The 17,178-nt window shown below is 38.0% G+C and overlaps 2 protein-coding genes across 4 annotated transcripts; both read right to left on the reverse strand.

The window, feature by feature from the left end:
- Positions 1-569: 569 nt before the first annotated feature.
- LOC122014288 (indole-3-acetic acid-amido synthetase GH3.8-like) lies at positions 570-3,172 on the reverse strand. Its single transcript, XM_042570478.1, has 4 exons — positions 2,784-3,172; positions 2,563-2,664; positions 1,350-2,181; positions 570-1,264 (listed from the first exon to the last, which is right to left on the reverse strand). The coding sequence occupies exons 1-4, from the start codon at positions 3,119-3,121 to the stop codon at positions 704-706; spliced, it is 1,833 nt and encodes a 610-aa protein (XP_042426412.1). The 5' UTR covers positions 3,122-3,172; the 3' UTR covers positions 570-703.
- A 2,679-nt stretch (positions 3,173-5,851) lies between these two features.
- LOC122017928 lies at positions 5,852-14,051 on the reverse strand. Of its 3 annotated transcripts, none has more exons than XR_006121490.1 (7): positions 13,381-14,051; positions 12,476-12,733; positions 11,426-11,652; positions 9,565-10,345; positions 7,014-9,129; positions 6,846-6,910; positions 5,852-6,015 (listed from the first exon to the last, which is right to left on the reverse strand). XR_006121490.1 is itself a non-coding variant. In XM_042575649.1 (6 exons), exons 5-6 carry the CDS (start codon positions 8,495-8,497, stop codon positions 6,898-6,900), a joined length of 1,497 nt encoding a protein of 498 aa, XP_042431583.1. In that variant the 5' UTR covers positions 8,498-9,129; positions 9,565-10,345; positions 11,426-11,652; positions 12,476-12,733; positions 13,381-14,051; the 3' UTR covers positions 6,835-6,897. The 3 variants fall into 3 exon arrangements, 1 of the variants encoding a protein (XP_042431583.1); XR_006121491.1 differs by having other exon boundaries at positions 11,388-11,652; XM_042575649.1 differs by lacking the exon at positions 5,852-6,015 and having other exon boundaries at positions 6,835-6,910.
- Positions 14,052-17,178: the final 3,127 nt, after the last annotated feature.

The following is a 17,178-nucleotide window of genomic DNA, read 5'->3' on the forward strand; positions in this document are numbered from 1 at the left end:
TTTCTGACAACTGGATTGGATGTTAATAGTTAATTGTTGGGACTGTAAAATCTTGTCCGCCAGTCAAGAAACTGTTTCAGACTTCTTGTCTACCTGTTTGTGATGTACTTTCCCAGTGGAAATGATGGTTAAATTCCAAAGCAGAGACTTTAGTTTCTGTATGATTCCTGGTAGATAAGCCTACAAAATCCTAGATTTAAATTGATAGCAATCGAACATTTGTCTTTGTCTACCTTTGTGTGTTTTGTGCCAATAATTGCACGGGCCAACGACATGCGTTGGCCTCTTGACTGTACCAAGTTACAGATTGGAGAAGTCACTGACGTCGCGTGGCACCCAAAGGTATGTGGTGCTGTCGATAGGGTTATCACTTCAACGCACCAGATAACATATTGTATTTGGCGCCCATAACTAAAGATCATGCAAGCAAACTCACATCGTCTTCGTCCTTAGCGATGAAAGTCAAGTCTGACAGTGAATTAATTCTACATAGCAGCAAAAGGTGTTTTTTTTTTTTTTTTTTGGATTTTTTGTTTCTTTCTTTTCTTGTTTGCTGTTGTTGTTGCAAAGAAAAGCCTTACATATTCAACATCAGCAATACAAAGTCATCAAGTGAGGACCAAACATTTTGAAATCACATTACATATAATTAACCAACATTACACTTCACGAGAGACTACTGATTGAACATGGAAATCACAAGCTAGTTGTTAATGGGGGCCCACTTTGGGCAGGAGGGGCTGAAGTGGGCCTCCACAACCCTGGAGTCCAAGAGCTCGATGATGGGAGGGAAGGTGACGCAGCGTGCCACCTTGTACTGGTTAATGGAGGCGCCCCGGGAGAGGGAGTAGTCCATGAGCTCCTCGAAGGTGCCTGCACGCACAACCCTGATCTCCAGCGGCCCGATGGAGCCGTCCGCCACCCGGCTCTGCCGGTACACAGTGTTCATCGCCTCCTCCATCTCCAGGCAGCACGCTCGTAGCGTCTCCGCCGGTGGCAACCGCCCCCTTTCTCCTTCTCCTTCTCCTTCTCCTTCCTTCATCAGTAGCTCCCAGTAGATGACGTAGTGCCCAGGGATGGCCTTCGTGTCCGCCTGGCTAGTGTACTCCGCCACTGTCGCCCCCCACGGCCGCAGCAGCGCTGCAGCCCGCTCCACCGCCCCCTGCAGCTCCGCCTCGTCCGTTTTGTCCGACTCGATGCTCAGCAGCACGTTCTTCCGCCGCACGAACCGGAACTCCGGCGCCGCATTGTGAAACCCCGTCACCTGGAAAATCTCGATCGCATGTTAAAAATTATGGTAATTATACATTGCTAGAGCCTAGAATTGATGCGATCAATTAATTAATTACCTGGAGAATGTCGCCGACGCGGTAGCGGCAAAGGCCGGCGTAGGTGGTGACGACCAGCTCATACTGCTTGCCGACCTCGACGTCGACCAGGTCGACGAGCTGCGGCAGTGCTGCGCCACCGACGGAGGAACCTTCCTCGTGGGGGAGGAACTCGAAGTAACCCATCATAGGCATGATGGTGTAGGAAACCTCGCCCGGTTTGCACATAGGCCGGAGGTTGAGTCCGAAATAGCATTCCGAGGAGGCGTACATGGTGCACGCCATCGGCATCCCGCCGCCGTAGTATTCTAGCGTCGGAATATACTGCGCCATCGCTCCTGTCACGATCACGTCGAGGTACTTGGTATTGGGCCAGATCCGCTTCACGATCCCGGCCCAGTCGCCGCCCGCGCACTCCGCCTCAATGAGCTCCGCGAGGGTCGCGTCGGGCCTCAGGAGATCCCCCACCGCCTCACGGATGGCCGGGTCGGTGACCCTGGGGGTGAGGACGCCGGAAGAGATGTCGGCGGCGAGGTCGCGCCAGTGGAGCTGGAGGAAGCGGATGGCTCGGAGGAGGCCGGAGGCGAAGACGGCCCCGACGCGGAGGACGGCTAGGCGGTCGATGAGGCCGCAGAGCATCTGCGCGTACATGCTCTGGAAGGCATCGGCGCAGAGGATAGCAGCGGTGGGGCTCGTGTAGACGTTGTAGGGGTCGAACGGCCGCGAACGGAAGTGGTCGCTCTTGTAGTAGCTTGTGAGCACCGGCCGAGCCGGCAGGCCGCCGGGCGTTCGGCTCTCAGACTTCACAAACAAGAAGTAGAGCCCCTTCCCCTTGTCCAATCCCGGAACGTACCTAACCAGTTTCATTAAATTTCAGTGATTAAAATTAATTAAGCCAAGTAATTAATAATCATTTAAACCAGAATACGATAATTGAGCCTGTTTAATTAATTAATGAACCACGATGCTCATGCATCTTTATAATAGAATTAGTTAACTTGTGTAAGAGGACTTTAATGCTTTGTTTATAATTAGTGCAAGCTCGATCGATTATAATTAGGACGTGGTTGCAACTTGCAACTTGCAAGTGGGATTATAGAATCAAGACGAATAAAACATAATTAACTTGTTGATACCATAACTGGAGATTAATTAGAGGAGCATTCCCAAGAACTATATATATATTCTTCAGAACAAGAAACGAAATTAAAGAGAAAGCACAGGAAGTACGGACAGATTCATAACAGGCATGAGAAGACTGTAGAGGAGTTGCCGCCGGTCCAACTCTGCTTGGATTGTCGGCATCAGCTTCCTCTCGCCGGCCGACGTCCCCGAACTACGTTCACGAGATCCAGTTAATAATTAACTATAATTAAATAAGAACAAAAATTAATTAATATGCAAGTAATAGAGTTGAAAGAATTGAGCGGTTAATAATAATAATAATCTACCTACCTCGTTAGGAATTCCGAGATGGGGTGGCCGGAGAGGATGGCGGTGCGGTCCCCGTTGGCGATCCTCTGGATCTCCGGTTGGAGGTCCTCGTACGTGACCATCGTAATCTTGGACTTGAACGTGACGCGGTCGGCGGCGCCGTTGAGGCCGTACCGTCGCAGATACTCCGTTTCGGAATTCTGCGTCAGGATCTCCGCCAGCACCCTCTCTTGCACCTGGTCGGCGTTCGCCGTCATCTCTTCGATGAACGCTAACTTCTCCGCATCCTTCTCGCACGCTGCCGGCCCAAGCTTGGTGGTCGCCGCCGCCGTCGTGCTCGTCGCCTTCAGCACCGCCATCGATCGATTCGAATCGATCAGATCAAGTAGCAAAGACGGCTTTTGATGGTTGTGGGTGGGAGGGTGATCGAGGGGACGGGTATTTATAGGGCTGGCGAAAGGGATGAAGCAATGCACGTAGCCGACGGAGGGAGCTAGGCTAGGCGAGACAAGGGGTGTGTCGGGGAGGACGGGGGCAGCGGTGGCCCACGTGGCGTCAGTGGTGGGAAGGGAGCCGACAGCGGCGGGCCCGGTACCCGCCACGTAGGCTCCGGCCCCTTCGGAGCGCTGTCGCGACACGCGTCAGAAACATTTCCAGCGACAGCGACTGCCTGCCGGCGGAGGAAGCTACCCTTCCAGCTGACGTCAGGCCTCGCCTGCCGCCCCCAGCGCGAGGTGCACGCGTGTCAAATTTACGCACGGCTGCGAACGCTGCCCCGTGTTCGGATCACCCGAACGCTTCACTTCGCCCCACTAAAATATTTTTTTCATCTTACTATTTTATTGACCTCTACTAACTCATTTTAATTAATTTTAATAAAATCTAAAATTTCTTTTCACACTCAAAATATATTTAAGACTTAATAATAATTTTTTATATAATATATATATATATATATATATATATATATATATATATATTTCTCTTTAATTTCATATTTTAAGATTGATAATATAAGTTGTGAAAGTTCTATAAATATTTTAGGCTAACGATATTAGAAAATATAAAATTTTCAGCCTTTTTCTAAGATGAAGTGTATATATATATATATAGAGAGAGGTAAGGGTGAGTACGTTCATCTTCAGTGCCCCCGTGAACTCGTCCCAAGATCAATATAGACAAGATAAATTACAGATAATTATTAGCTTTTGAAATATATATATATATAGAGGGGGGAGGTATTTGAATAATTAAATATTACAAGCCTGAATTAAAATAACTTTTTTTTAAAGATAAGTAAGAGACAATGAAGGACGGATAACTGAGAGACAGTAGTTACTATTTAAATGAAATTTGTGTCTGGATGCTAAATGTTTGGATGTGTAGACAGTAGTTACTAATTAAGAGGTGCTTTGTAGTGATCTTTGCTGATTACGTAATTATATTACTAGCACATTGTCTGCCATAATGGATTTATTAGCATTAGTTTACGTTTAATTTGTTCGGATTCTTGTTTGGAATTGGTTGTTCTCTCTGTGTTTAAAAGGTTAGTGAGATGACATTTCAAAAGTGGTGGAAATTAAGCTCTTAGGAAATTATAGTGACTCTTCCCAAGTGAAGTAAGATCATGCATCCTTTTTCTAATAGGAAATGCTACTTTTATACTTCTTAGACAAATTAATGTACATTATTAATGTTCAATCCTAACTGAGATAAAACAAGCATCAAAACACCATGACAAATGTACACGATGATTGATTCACTAATTAGCACCAAGACATATGCATGCCCCCCAAACCAATAACTTAATTCAATTCATTAGCTAGCTAGGGTTGGGTAGCAGGATTAGGTGTAGGAATCCTCAACTCCCATCAAACAGATACTGAGCATTTTAAAATGTTATGGGATTGACCTGACCTGACCTGACCTGACCTGATGGGGAAAGCTGGCTGCCTTTCTCTTTCCTTTTCAATTCTCGAGTGAAGGAAATGGCACGGTTTTTCAAAGAAGTGGATAAGGATTGACAATGGACATCTCAACGAACACCTTCTTGCAACTCTTGCTAGCTAAATGCTAAAAGAAGTGGAAGTTTAAAAAATTTCCATGCAGAGTTGTACTCTGTTGCGTGGTGAAAATTTAGCTCTTTCTCCTTGTCTCACGCTGAACACTGAGCAGAAGATGCGTACCTTTGTTTTTTGGGTGTTAATTAGTCTTTATTTTTAAATGTGAGTTTTACTTCCTCAAGCAAAGACACTAGGCCTTTGTGAATTCGATCACTGGCATGGTGGCACTTGTTTAAGATAAAAAAATTCCGGCGAGCAAGGTCTGAAGGTTGATGCTACTTCTGAAGACTGGATTGGATTACATAATAAAAGGTAAGAGGAATAACTGAAGAGGTCAACCATTAAAGATTGACCTTGTTGGACTAATTATATATTGCTCATTAATTAGATTCGCGTACTGCTAGTTCTTCATATATATGCTACGTTTTATCAGCTAATGAAGTCTAAGATGTACATATTGAGAATTAATTAAATGCCATCCAACTAATTAACCTCTTTCCTTAACAACTTAATTCATTTTGGTGGTTTTGAATTGATCTAAGTATAAGTGTTGTAGATTAGGCTAAATTAATTCAACACATTTCTCTGTTAAATTCACCAGGAATGGAGTGTTTCTCTGATCCGAATGAACGTGCTTCTCTTTTATTATTTTTTCACAGTATATTTATACAAATTACATCGTATTAGATTGAAATTATTTCTCATATAAGTACTAAGATTAAGATCTCCTAGTAAAGTCTTGTTTACTATTAAATTAAATAATTATTTTTTGGTGGAAAAGAAATAATATCTTATCACATAATTAAGAAATTGCTGTTCACTTGCATAAGCCAAAGAAAAGTCATGAGGTCTCATCTTAACTGCCCACTTGGATCACATGGAAAAGTACATCCATTGTTACTTGAATATATGCCTTTTTCTTTCTAGTTGTTTGAAAATCATTTAGGATTGCATGCCCCAATCAATATGTGACAAGAATTTGACATTGTGGTCTAGGGTTAAAGCAACATAAAAAGATCTTGTAGGATTAGTTAGTTCAAATATAAGACATGATATTTGCAAGAATGACAATGGTCAAAGTAAACAAAAACAAACAAAAATAATAGCTTTGGACTCTTCATTCTTATTGTTTGTTGAAAACATAGTTTCCAACTTGATTATTTCTCAGATTGTTTGTCCTGATCAATGCCCTGTGCAAGAGTGTAGACAAATCAGAGCAATTTTGAAAGTTAAATTGATCGCGATATGATGAAAGATTCCATACGACTCTATAATATCTTTCTATGGAAAAATCAGAGGCCATGATAGCCATTTGGTAAATGATTCAACTTCTAGTTTGATCAGGCAAGCTAGGATTATAAAAATTCAAGGTATGCATATGTACCCTAAATCAAGCAAGCAAACATTAAGAAGTTATGATGTTGGGCCATAGATAGGGGTAGTCGGTTGCAAACCCTATAAATTTGAGAGTCTGATCCTTGTCTCTGATCACTCAACATACTGAGCTTGACAGCTTACCTTATGCAATAATTTAACAAAACAAATTAAAGTTAACGTTTCAAATGAAAAAGGTGATCAGATTGAAAAGGATGGTCAGGGTAAGTGATTATAAATGGACTGCTTTGATAAGGTAGCTGTTGTTCCATGCATAAAATGACTTGTGCTCAGAGTAAATCATTAAAAACACTTTTACTACAAAATGCCTTAATTCATTGTTCACAAACTGATTTTGTATAATAAATGTTTGAATTTTTAGCTTAATTTAAATCCATATTTGATCCCAGTGATAAGTTTAATATATTTTAGAGAACAAATTTAGTATACTGACATAAATTCTAAATTTTCAATTACTTTGTTCTTAGATATATATTTTTTTGAATTACTTAAGGATACTTAAATTTGGGTAGCTCTAATAATTTTAGTTGGACACAGTGTAAAGACCATGCATTGCTCAAGGAAACAGAGAAAACAGAAGACAAACAGTTTGAGAAATCTCTTTGTTCATGTATCAGCAGCTTACCTCAATGGTATCAACCTCATTGAATCTACCAAACTAATTTTAATTCCTTAGTTCAATCGCATTCTCTGCACCATTTCATGAAGCAATGTTAATTATTATTGAATGCACAAAAACAATCCAGTCTGATTCCCTCTATATAATAAGCATGGCTATGATGCTCCTATTTACCTTAATGAGCCAACGAGATTTCCAGGGAGACATCTCCGTCTCCGGCATCGTCTGGTCGTCCTTCCCCAACCAATCATACTGCTTCCATCAACACCTATTTCAGCATTACCAAGTGGTGATGGTTGATGGTTGGTGACCTGAACTTCCTCTACTGTAATCACCATGCTCCTTTGCTGTCTCCTTCCATTTCTTTGGGAGTTTTGGTCAGTGTTTCGCTTTGTTGAACTTAATTGCCAAGGCCTACGTGATGGTTGCATCATTCCCCAGAAACTTTGAAGATCCTCAGAAACTTGAAGCCTTGAGAGTGATGCAAGGCCTGGCAAGACATCCTTTTGGAAGTCCCTCCTCTGCCTCCTCTTTTTTCCCTGGCCACACCGAGGCTTTGTGAAGAGCATTGAATCTGGGCCTTTAACTTCCTCCCCATTTTCTTTGTCATCCTTGGCATCATTTTCTTTTGCTCTACAACATTGTTGATCCACCTTAACTTCTTCGAGTTCCAATGTTATGGCCTCAAACAGATCCAAACCACCACCAGCATTATCATCATGATCACCATGCCAATTATTATCATCATCCATTGATCGAGCATACTGATTTTTACCATTATCCACCTGCATAAGATTCTCTGAACTATGCGAAACAACCTTTGCAAACCAACGCAAGGTATCAAATTGGGGCAGGCATAACAGGTTACAGCCAATATCATTGTGGCAGCCATTACTATCCACAGAGATAGCAACTAAATTTTCAGCAGCAAACTTTACTAGCTGATCACAGAAATTCTTTTTCTCTGAGTCATCTTTCTTGTTTGATGAAATGTGTTTATCTTGATTCATAATGTTAGTTTCAACCCGACAAGTGGAAGTTTGAAGATCAGTGCCAGAAACATCTTTTGCTCCAAAAATAGATATGGAATGTGATGACTGAACCACCAACTCTCCTTCAGATATTGGTTCTGAAGGTATAGAATCATCTGCACACGCAAACTCAGCATTCAGATTAATGTGAGGCCTAAACTTTGCACTGTTCATTTCACCACCAATTTCAGTTGCAGAATCATCGTTTTGAATTTTCTTCTGCAAATTCAATATTTTTGTTCCGCAGGAGAAATCTGTGAACTTCCAGTTATCATTTTCAGTAAAGTTAGTTTTGTCAGCTAAAAGTTTCTCCATATATGCAGTGGAAACAAGCATACTGGACTGTTTATTCACACCATCAATAGGAAAATCAATAATTCTTTTGCCATTTTTCTCAGAATCTGTGTCTCCCTGAATTTTATGATATGTAAACTGCAAGGCTGATGTGGCTTCCTGCAAGTTGCATGCAGATAAATCCAACTCCTTTACCCCTTTCTTCACGATATTAGGGGTAATGAACTTAGAATGTCCATTTGATGCTATATTGTGCCAAGATGCACCACCTGTAAACTTATTACAAACATCATAACAGGCTTGATCCTGCTTGAGTGCACTAACATCTTCCATACCACTTGGTAACGCTTGATTTAAGTTCAGGTCTATCAAGGTCTTCAAATCTCTGCTACGGAAAAACTCTTCAGGGCTTCCAGGTAAATGACCATGACAATTTTATTTATGATTATTAATCTGGTCCAGCTTACGAGATGTAATGTATGGATGGGTAACAGAATTAGGATCCATTACATTGGTGTAAGGGACTGTTTTAGCAGTTCCTAGACTTGTGGTCAAGCTTCTACTAGTTTGCCATTTTTGACAATAAGTAATAGGTATTTGGGTATTTCCATTGGAACTCAAGCTCTCATTATTAAGATATGATGAACCCCTGAAGGATGGAGGTGCATGAACAATAACTAACATGTTGCTTTCGCTTGTGGCAAATTTTCTCCAAGACGAAGCAAATGAAGATGGACAACTGATTATGTTAGCCTGGGAAGTTAAAGTTGTAGGTATTGAAGGAAATATCGGAGATGTCCGGATTGCAGGAGTTAGTTTGTGTCTAGACCATGTCTCAGGGTTGTTCTGATCACACGGAGAACCTTCACAGCATGTATTTGAAGTCAACTGTAACCTTTCAGATAAATTTGGCTCATTGTTGTTATTGGCTCGAGAAAAGTCATCCACTGAGCTCCCCTTTGTCCCTGTTTTTAACATTGACATTGAAAAGAGAGATGAGGTGAAATGGTAGAACAAGCCATGTATTATAGGCGGGATCTAAACTTCAATTGAACTTTAAATATGAAAATAGCAAAAATGAAGCAAGAACAAAATGATAAGACTATGACTTTTTTTAACAAGGAATATCAAATACAGATAATAAATTTATAAATCGGCTTAATTTGTATGATTGTCTTATAATTTCCAAGCTTACTTTTTTTTTGGAAAGAGAGATAGAACTGGATTTCATTTCAAATTTATTCAGTGGATAATTTGTCAGGGAATTTGAGAGCATGGTCAAAATTATGCATGACCATCGTTATTCTTAATATATCTTAAATTAGACAACTTACCAATAACTTCTTGGTCTAACAATTACTTAATTAGGACAGTACCAACACAAAAGGTTGGAACATTACCAGATTCATGATTGAAGAAGGGCCATTCTCCTTCTGAGTGCACATCCTTGCGCAAAGAAGTTTGTTGATCTCCAAGCCTATCCAAGAAATTAGTATTTGAGCTCAAAGATGACAGATAAACTTGTTTTGATTTGTTGTGAGGCTTCATGCCAAACAATTGGTTATATGCTGAGTTTGTTGGAGCTTCGCAAGAGATATCTGTTGAAGGTTTATTTAAGTCGACCATGACACAGGCTGATCTACAATTCCATTTTGTTAAATTTGAGACCTGATGGCTTACTTCTTCATCACTCTGTAAAGTGAGCTTCTTGCCATTATCAGGATGCAGATCGAGAGTTTCATTCTTTGGAATAGTGGCATCATTTGTAGGTTCAATAATATTCTTTTTCTAAGATCCATCTCTATCTTCAATATCCATGCATACATCAGCTGGAAGTTGGAAGTCAAATGTTCTTTTCTGAGGCTTACAGTCTAGTACCACAGTGTCCTTTTGAGAAGCTCCACCAGGAAATGGAATCTGATCAGAATGGACATGGTCCTCTCTTTTGAAACTAGGATGGGTCTTGTCGTTGACCACACAAGGCAAATTTCCCCATCTGGTGACTCCTACAGGAAAGTGAGACATCTGTGATATTGTTTCTGTATATTGAGGTTGTCTTTGAGATGAAAAAGAACTTGAGTATGATACTTCTGCTGGCACTGAAGATCTATTAAAGTTTCTAGTTTGAGACTCATGCATCAGATCCTTCTGTATTCTATAAAGACGATGGAGTTCATAAATCTGAAAAAGAAAAAGTGACACAACATTTATTACAAATAATGGAAAAAATACAGTATATAAAGAATTGACTCTGACAATAATCTATGGTGGTTGAATGGCAAACTACAGTTTTCTTATCATCCAATACGGCAATACATAAACCGTGTGAATAGTGGTGGATTACCAAACACATACAACTAAAAAATAAGAATAATTCTGAGAGACAAATATATTGAGATAAGATTATTCTATAACAGAACCAATATAAGAATGAACCCAAATTGTTCAAACATGGAAACTATACAAGTTCAATTGGAAATATCCTCAGCAACAAATGGACATATTCACAACTCCCTAAGAGAAAATCAATATTACCAGATTCTTTGCTTCTATTGCTATATAAGAAGTGAGAGGCAATAGAGGTACAATTTCTGTGAATGATTCATAGAAAAGGTAATTATAATGTAAACAATTAGTTTAAGAAATCGAGGAGGATTTCCTTGTTCTTGAAATCATTCTACAGATAAAACTGATGCCTCCCATACAAACAAGAATGGTCAGGATCATATCCTTTTCACATCCTTCTGTTAGATCATGGCACCACTAAGAATAAAGAAGAAAGGAGATTGAACCAGAGTTACAGATTTTACTTAATTCGGAAAGATTGCAGAGAATGCAATTAAAACATGCACTATAATCACTTGTTCACATCATAAGAGGATTTGTTTTGTTTTTTCAACTTTTTCTCCTTTTATCGGCCAATAAATCTGGGGTTTACACACAATAAATCTTATACAAGGTCGAATAATTACCTGGCCATGTGCCATGGATCTACAGTTTCTAGAATGCTAAAGCTTCAGGGATCCAAATAAACCAAATTTAATAGTACATAATTACTTTAAGTCTCGAACATGAAAGTTTCATAACATAACTACTTAATTTCATCGACATAATTAATTTTTTAAAAGATTCTGAATGGTCCAATAGAGTATAACCAATAAAGTCATTTAACTGAAGGAAACAGGGAGAATGGAATAATCAACTTATAGAGTGACTTTATTACTTTTTCTCAAAATCTTCTGGACTGCACTATCTCTTTACCTGCTTTCTGAATATAGCTTCATGCTCAAGCATTATTCGTTTTAACATTTCTTTATCTTGTTCTGAGCATCCATTCACAAGCCTCGGTATGTAAGTGTTGAAGATGTGCTCACTTAACCTCTTGTCCTGACGGTAACTGGACCAACTACTTGTTGGATTCTCCATGAAATCATGCATTGAATAATATACCGGAAGGTAATTTTTAGTCTGCACTTTTGCACCCATTCCTGCAGGTTCTAAAACTAGTCAACAAAGAATAATAGGAAAACAATGACAAAGGTATTCAAGACAGAATTTCTCTTGACGAAGCGGCAAACAGTTGAAATCATAGACAGTTAACATGCTAATCAAACACTACATGTCAATGTCAGTTCGGAGTTCAGAAAGTCAATATTATTCTTTATAATTATTTTCTCTGGTCTCAGCATTTGGTACTCATCATTAAACTACCAATTGAATAATAATGCAAATCCTCATCATCAAAAATTAAATTTTCCAGCACTCTATGCATAAAGTTGACTATAGCCACTTAAGAAGTTGAACAGGTCATTAACATGGTCAGAAACAGTGAAAGGGGAATAGTTAAGGCAAATCAACGTAAACTTGTGTAGGAAAAGAAAAGTGACAATAACCACCAGAGGGCTTTGAGCTTTTCACTGTGTGATTGAGGAGGAAAAATATCCAAGGTGAAAGAAAATAGATCCATCCTAAGTTCTACCTTATGGTACAGCATTTGTACCTGTACATGTTCGAAATGATACAATGTTCGCAGCAATGTACAAATGCAGAATCCGTTTATGACACTAATGAAAAAGGATCTCTAAACTTATAACCGTACATGAAAGAAAAATTGAAACAATGGAACACTTTTCACCATAGGTGAAACATAGTAATTATATGAGAAGGAATTTGGAAACCATACATAGACCGATAGAAAGCCAAGCTAAAACTTAGCTAGTAGTAGCCAGAAAAACTGAATTTGAATAATAATACTGTATAATGAATGACATGTCTATGGAATTCAGCTAAAAAAATCAGAGAAGGAATTACCAATTAACTGAGCTACTGACTTCAGCCACTTTGATGTGATTGCAGCAAGTGATATATGCAAAGAGGTCTAAATGCACTGCAGCATTTAGCAATTGAGAATAAGCCAAACCAGGCTGAGGAGAAGGAAGTATTTTCCTCAAAACTGAATCAAGCCTCGAGCTTCAGCACCAATAAGACGAGACTCATCCATATTGCAAACAGAAGAAAGCCTCAGAATTTCCAGTCACGGAGATACCAAACCAGACAGCATCACACCACCTAAGAAAAACAAAGGATAAAACCTAAGATACTATCTCAAACTGGAAATAGATATATACTTCACACAATGAGAATACGAACTGGAATTTGGGTTGCAAGAGACAGTACCATGCGGGGAAAAAATTGTAAAATAAATAATAAAATTCAGGTGCTCATCATTATCCAAAGCAGAAGAACTAAGTGATACTTCAGTGGTCAAGTGAAGGAACAAAGACAATACTGTAGAAACATACAGAAGCTTTGCTAGTTCAAATAAATTCCAATAAGGAGGACAACTAAAGATGCTAAAATCCTCTTTTATTTGACTTCAAAGTTGACTACACAGACCCATTAGCAGGAGACTCCATCATCTGAATGATGAAAAGATATGAACATTTCATTCAACCGCAGAAGTGGTGCAGAACATCATATTGGTGAATTTGGGGCAATCTAACAAACACACAAAACATATATTTGAGTCTAATTTAAATCACCTCTTTAGTTTTCCTAATACAAGAAGTTATCTAAGAAATATTCTCCCAAAGCAAGAAATTTACGAAATAGATAATAGTAATAGCAAAAAGAAAATGGCCACATTCGCAAAATTCTCAGCATAGACCCAAATCTGGAGAAAGAGTGAAAATGTTGACCGATGAACGAGGAATCACCTCAGCCGCATCGCATCCCCCTTCTCATCCATCTTGCCAAAATCGCTGTAGAGGATTCAGCGTCAGCGCGCGGAAGCTCAAAAATCGGAGACGCCGTGGGCCTCCCCCTATGGAAGAACACCAAATTCCGAGGGTCCTCTCGTTAGACTGTTTGAGCTCCAGTGGCAATCCAAAGAGACACACCACAAGCCAAGCGAAGGGGCTACAGCGCCGCCACTAAAACCAGCACACTCACCACCAAAGGTCGAACCTTTGGGACCAAAATGCACTAAGGGAGAAGACCAAAGCATCTGGTGTTGCCCATTGGCAAGGAATGCAGCCGTAGATCGAAAGACATCGATCCCCTGGTCATGATGAGAGAGAGAGAGAGAGAGAGAGAGAAAGTGAGAGAGAGATCCGAGATGAAATAAAATTATCTCAGTAGAACGAACAATCTTCTAAGAACAACAATGACAGGAAATTTGTCCACATCTGGTCCTTGATTCTATGCCTTTCCACATGTTCTTTCTCCCCAGACTGGCCTCACAACTTTCCACCGAGTACCTTTATTAGAGCTCGCGACAGGTGATCAAAAATGAATTTTTATTGCTTTTCGTAGTAAGCACAGAAATATTCTCTCATCCCTCCCCTCTTGCCTTCCTGCTTCTACACCTGCAACTCCCAGGAAACAAGAACGCCAAACCTCTGTTACTTTCCTTTGCAAAAGGCGAATACGTTCGCTCTAACGCCCTCATCAATTCATCTCAAGATCAACACGAAGAAGATAAATCATGAACGACTATTAATCTTTGAAACAATGACTAATACATAAGGGAGATATTTACCTAAACTCATTATGACAATATCTAATACGCTAATCACTAAACTCATCCAAGAAAACATGTTACTTTCCTTTCATACTGCCAACCACTCAGGTTAAGATTTGTCAGGTAACCTAGTGAGTGATGGGTTTATCACAGATTACCTGGTGGAATCTGTCTTAAAGCATCTTCAATTGTTAAATCTCTCTATAAGCTTTTTTGTAATTTCCAATATACCACATCAACGCCACATCAATTGGAAAAAAACTTACTATTCTCTCCACAATCAAAAAAACCTCCATACAATTTTTTTATGGGTCCTACATTAAAAATCACACATCTTTATTTATTACTTTTTTCATTTAATATCTCTATATAATTTTTACTTAATAATTTATTTAATTCTCATCTTTAATTTAATTTATTTGTAATTTTTAATTAATAAATTAATGAACTTATAATTTTTAATTTAGTTTATAATTTATAATTTATAATTTCTCATCTTTATTTAATATTTAATTTATAATTTAAAAAATATTTTTTAATTATTTAAAAAGAAGTCAACATGTACTATTATTTCTCAATAATTGGTAGCTCCATCCCTAAGAGAAAAAAGTAAGTTTGGTATTTCGAACCTGCTCTTAAAATAAAAACCTTAAACCTTATCTCTTCACTCATTAGAACTTTTTTGTTGAGCTTTTTTATTTTTACAAACCTTTTAAAAAGCTTACATTGAAGATACCCTTACATGTGATGTCTCCTATCTCTGGTTTCCTAGGTCACAAAAATCGAGCTTGCTGCAGTGGGGGACCAATGAGATAGGAGTATCTTAAAGAGAGAGTGGAAATTATTTTTGTTGGAAGTGGAAATGCATCAACTTCCTTCCCTTTGGCCCATCGTCGAAATTGGAGCTATAATAAAGTCGTTATCTTTTCAATTTTTCTGCAAGAGAGAGTGAGTATTTGCCTAGCATAACAATTTTTTATAGAGAAGTCAGACACCCAAATATTTGGCATTCCTTCAGAATTGAGCCTAGAGAAATTGAAGATAGGAAGTTTGGAACGTGAATAACCAGTCAAAATAATTCCTTGTCAGAACTGCATGATTGACTAGAGAAATTGACAAATCCCAGTTCAAATCTTCTGCCCCGAATCTCATATCTTGTGAGTATCCATATTTGTTGAGATTAGTTCTTTCAAATATTTATGATTCCCACTTCTACATCATTCTTCAAATATTTTACTATTCAAATATCTCAAATCTCATAATGAATTATCTCACCATCCAAATATTTATGGGTCTCACCTATCAAATATCTCACTCTCAAATATCCTCAACTTCATAATTAAATATCTCACCAATCAAATATTTACGAGTTCCTAATCATTTTATTAACTTACATATAATTTTATATTTAAATTAATTTTTTTGACATTTATTTTTTTTGAACATTGTATTTATTTTTTAATTTTTAATTTTTTTATTTAATTAAATTAAAAATAAAAATAAAAATAATGGCACCCCACCATTTTGGTGGCCCCACAAAATTTAATTAAATAAAAAAAAAATTAAAAAAACAAAAACAATGACAGCCCATCATTTTGATGAGCCACACAAGAGGGAATCACCGGACATATTGTGCATGATTCCTAATCACCCCTCAAATATCTCTCATAATGGTGGATATTTGAGAGTAGGGATGACAATTTTATCCGAACCCGATGGAGGATCCGACATCTAACCCGAATGAAGGAGGGTATGGAAGGATTATTATTACCCGATACTCGACCCGAATATCCGATTAAATAATATATATACATATATTAAAGAAAATTTTCTTTTTCTAAAATTAATTTACTATTTTTTTATATATTAGTAGGAGACTATATATATATATAGGTTAAACATCTATATATATATATATATATATATTTATATTAATAGGATGTTAATTTTAATATGTTTTTGTTGAATGATAATAATTCGATAGAAAGAAGAAAAATTATACATATAAAAGATATCTCATCCTTTAATAGGTATAAGTATACCCATTGGATATCCTATACCTGATAGCCATGAATACGGAGGATATAGAATCCGATCCGAACCTAACTCATTGTCATCCCTATTTAAGAGGAGGGATATTTGAAAAAATATTCCCTCCAAACATCTCTTCCATTAGAGATGTCTGATCGAACAGATCATACCATATTTTAACAATATAGTGTACATCATAAAATTATCATATATGTATCGACAAGAGAACATGAGGACATGAGATATGACTGGACAAATCTTGGGTAAAAGACATACACCTCACGAGACAGCATCATCCAAGGATTAGAGAAGAAAACATGAAGAAATATTTTTTTGGTTTTTTTTCTTTGTGGAAAAGGAAAGAAGACAATTTACATTAATTGTTTCTTAGATTTGCTAGATTTATTTGTGCAAATGATGCGGTCCCTTCTCAAATCTAATCATGGAGAAGTCAGTAAGTTGTTTAATGCAAGTCGGCTTTAGCAATTATTAATTTGGAGATTAGATTTAAGAGGTAGAGGTTAGCACAAAAAATGGATAACGTAATAAAAGAATCATTGAAGACTTTTTAAAAAGCTTTAGATAAATGTTTTGGACAATTCATAAATTGTAGGATATATTATAGTAATTATAATGGAATTGGAAATGCATCGCTCCGAGAAACTGATCTTCTAATCGATTTATGAATTAATTGTGTACCGAATTTTGTTTATAAATTACACAGCTGATCTTATTTTATATAAACAAAGCAAAAGAATGAACGTAGCAAAATTGTAGCAATTTAATGTGTTGGAAAAATTAAAAAAAAAAAAAACAGCTTGAGAGTGATCATCTATTCATCTTGGTCCGGTCCGAAAAATAAATAATAAAATATTAAAAATAAAATGATGTGGCGATAGGAGGAGGTCCATCTGACATGGGGTTAACTGTCAGGGTGGAAATCAAAGTCAAGATGATCAAC

The sequence above is a fragment of the Zingiber officinale genome, chromosome 8B, assembly GCF_018446385.1.
Source record: "Zingiber officinale cultivar Zhangliang chromosome 8B, Zo_v1.1, whole genome shotgun sequence".
Taxonomy (NCBI): Eukaryota; Viridiplantae; Streptophyta; class Magnoliopsida; order Zingiberales; family Zingiberaceae; genus Zingiber; species Zingiber officinale.

Bases quoted from the DNA above. Each gene is read 5' to 3' on its own strand.
- LOC122014288 (XM_042570478.1), bottom strand. From the start codon at position 3,121: ATGGCGGTGCTGAAGGCGACGAGCACGACGGCGGCGGCGACCACCAAG. The intron at 2,665-2,783 runs GTAGGTAGATTA...TCGTGAACGTAG, and splicing joins ATCTCGGAATTCCTAACGAG to TTCGGGGACGTCGGCCGGCG. The intron at 2,182-2,562 runs GTCCGTACTTCC...GAAACTGGTTAG, and splicing joins CTCATGCCTGTTATGAATCT to GTACGTTCCGGGATTGGACA.
- LOC122017928 (XM_042575649.1), bottom strand. From the start codon at position 8,497: ATGGAAGATGTTAGTGCACTCAAGCAGGATCAAGCCTGTTATGATGTT.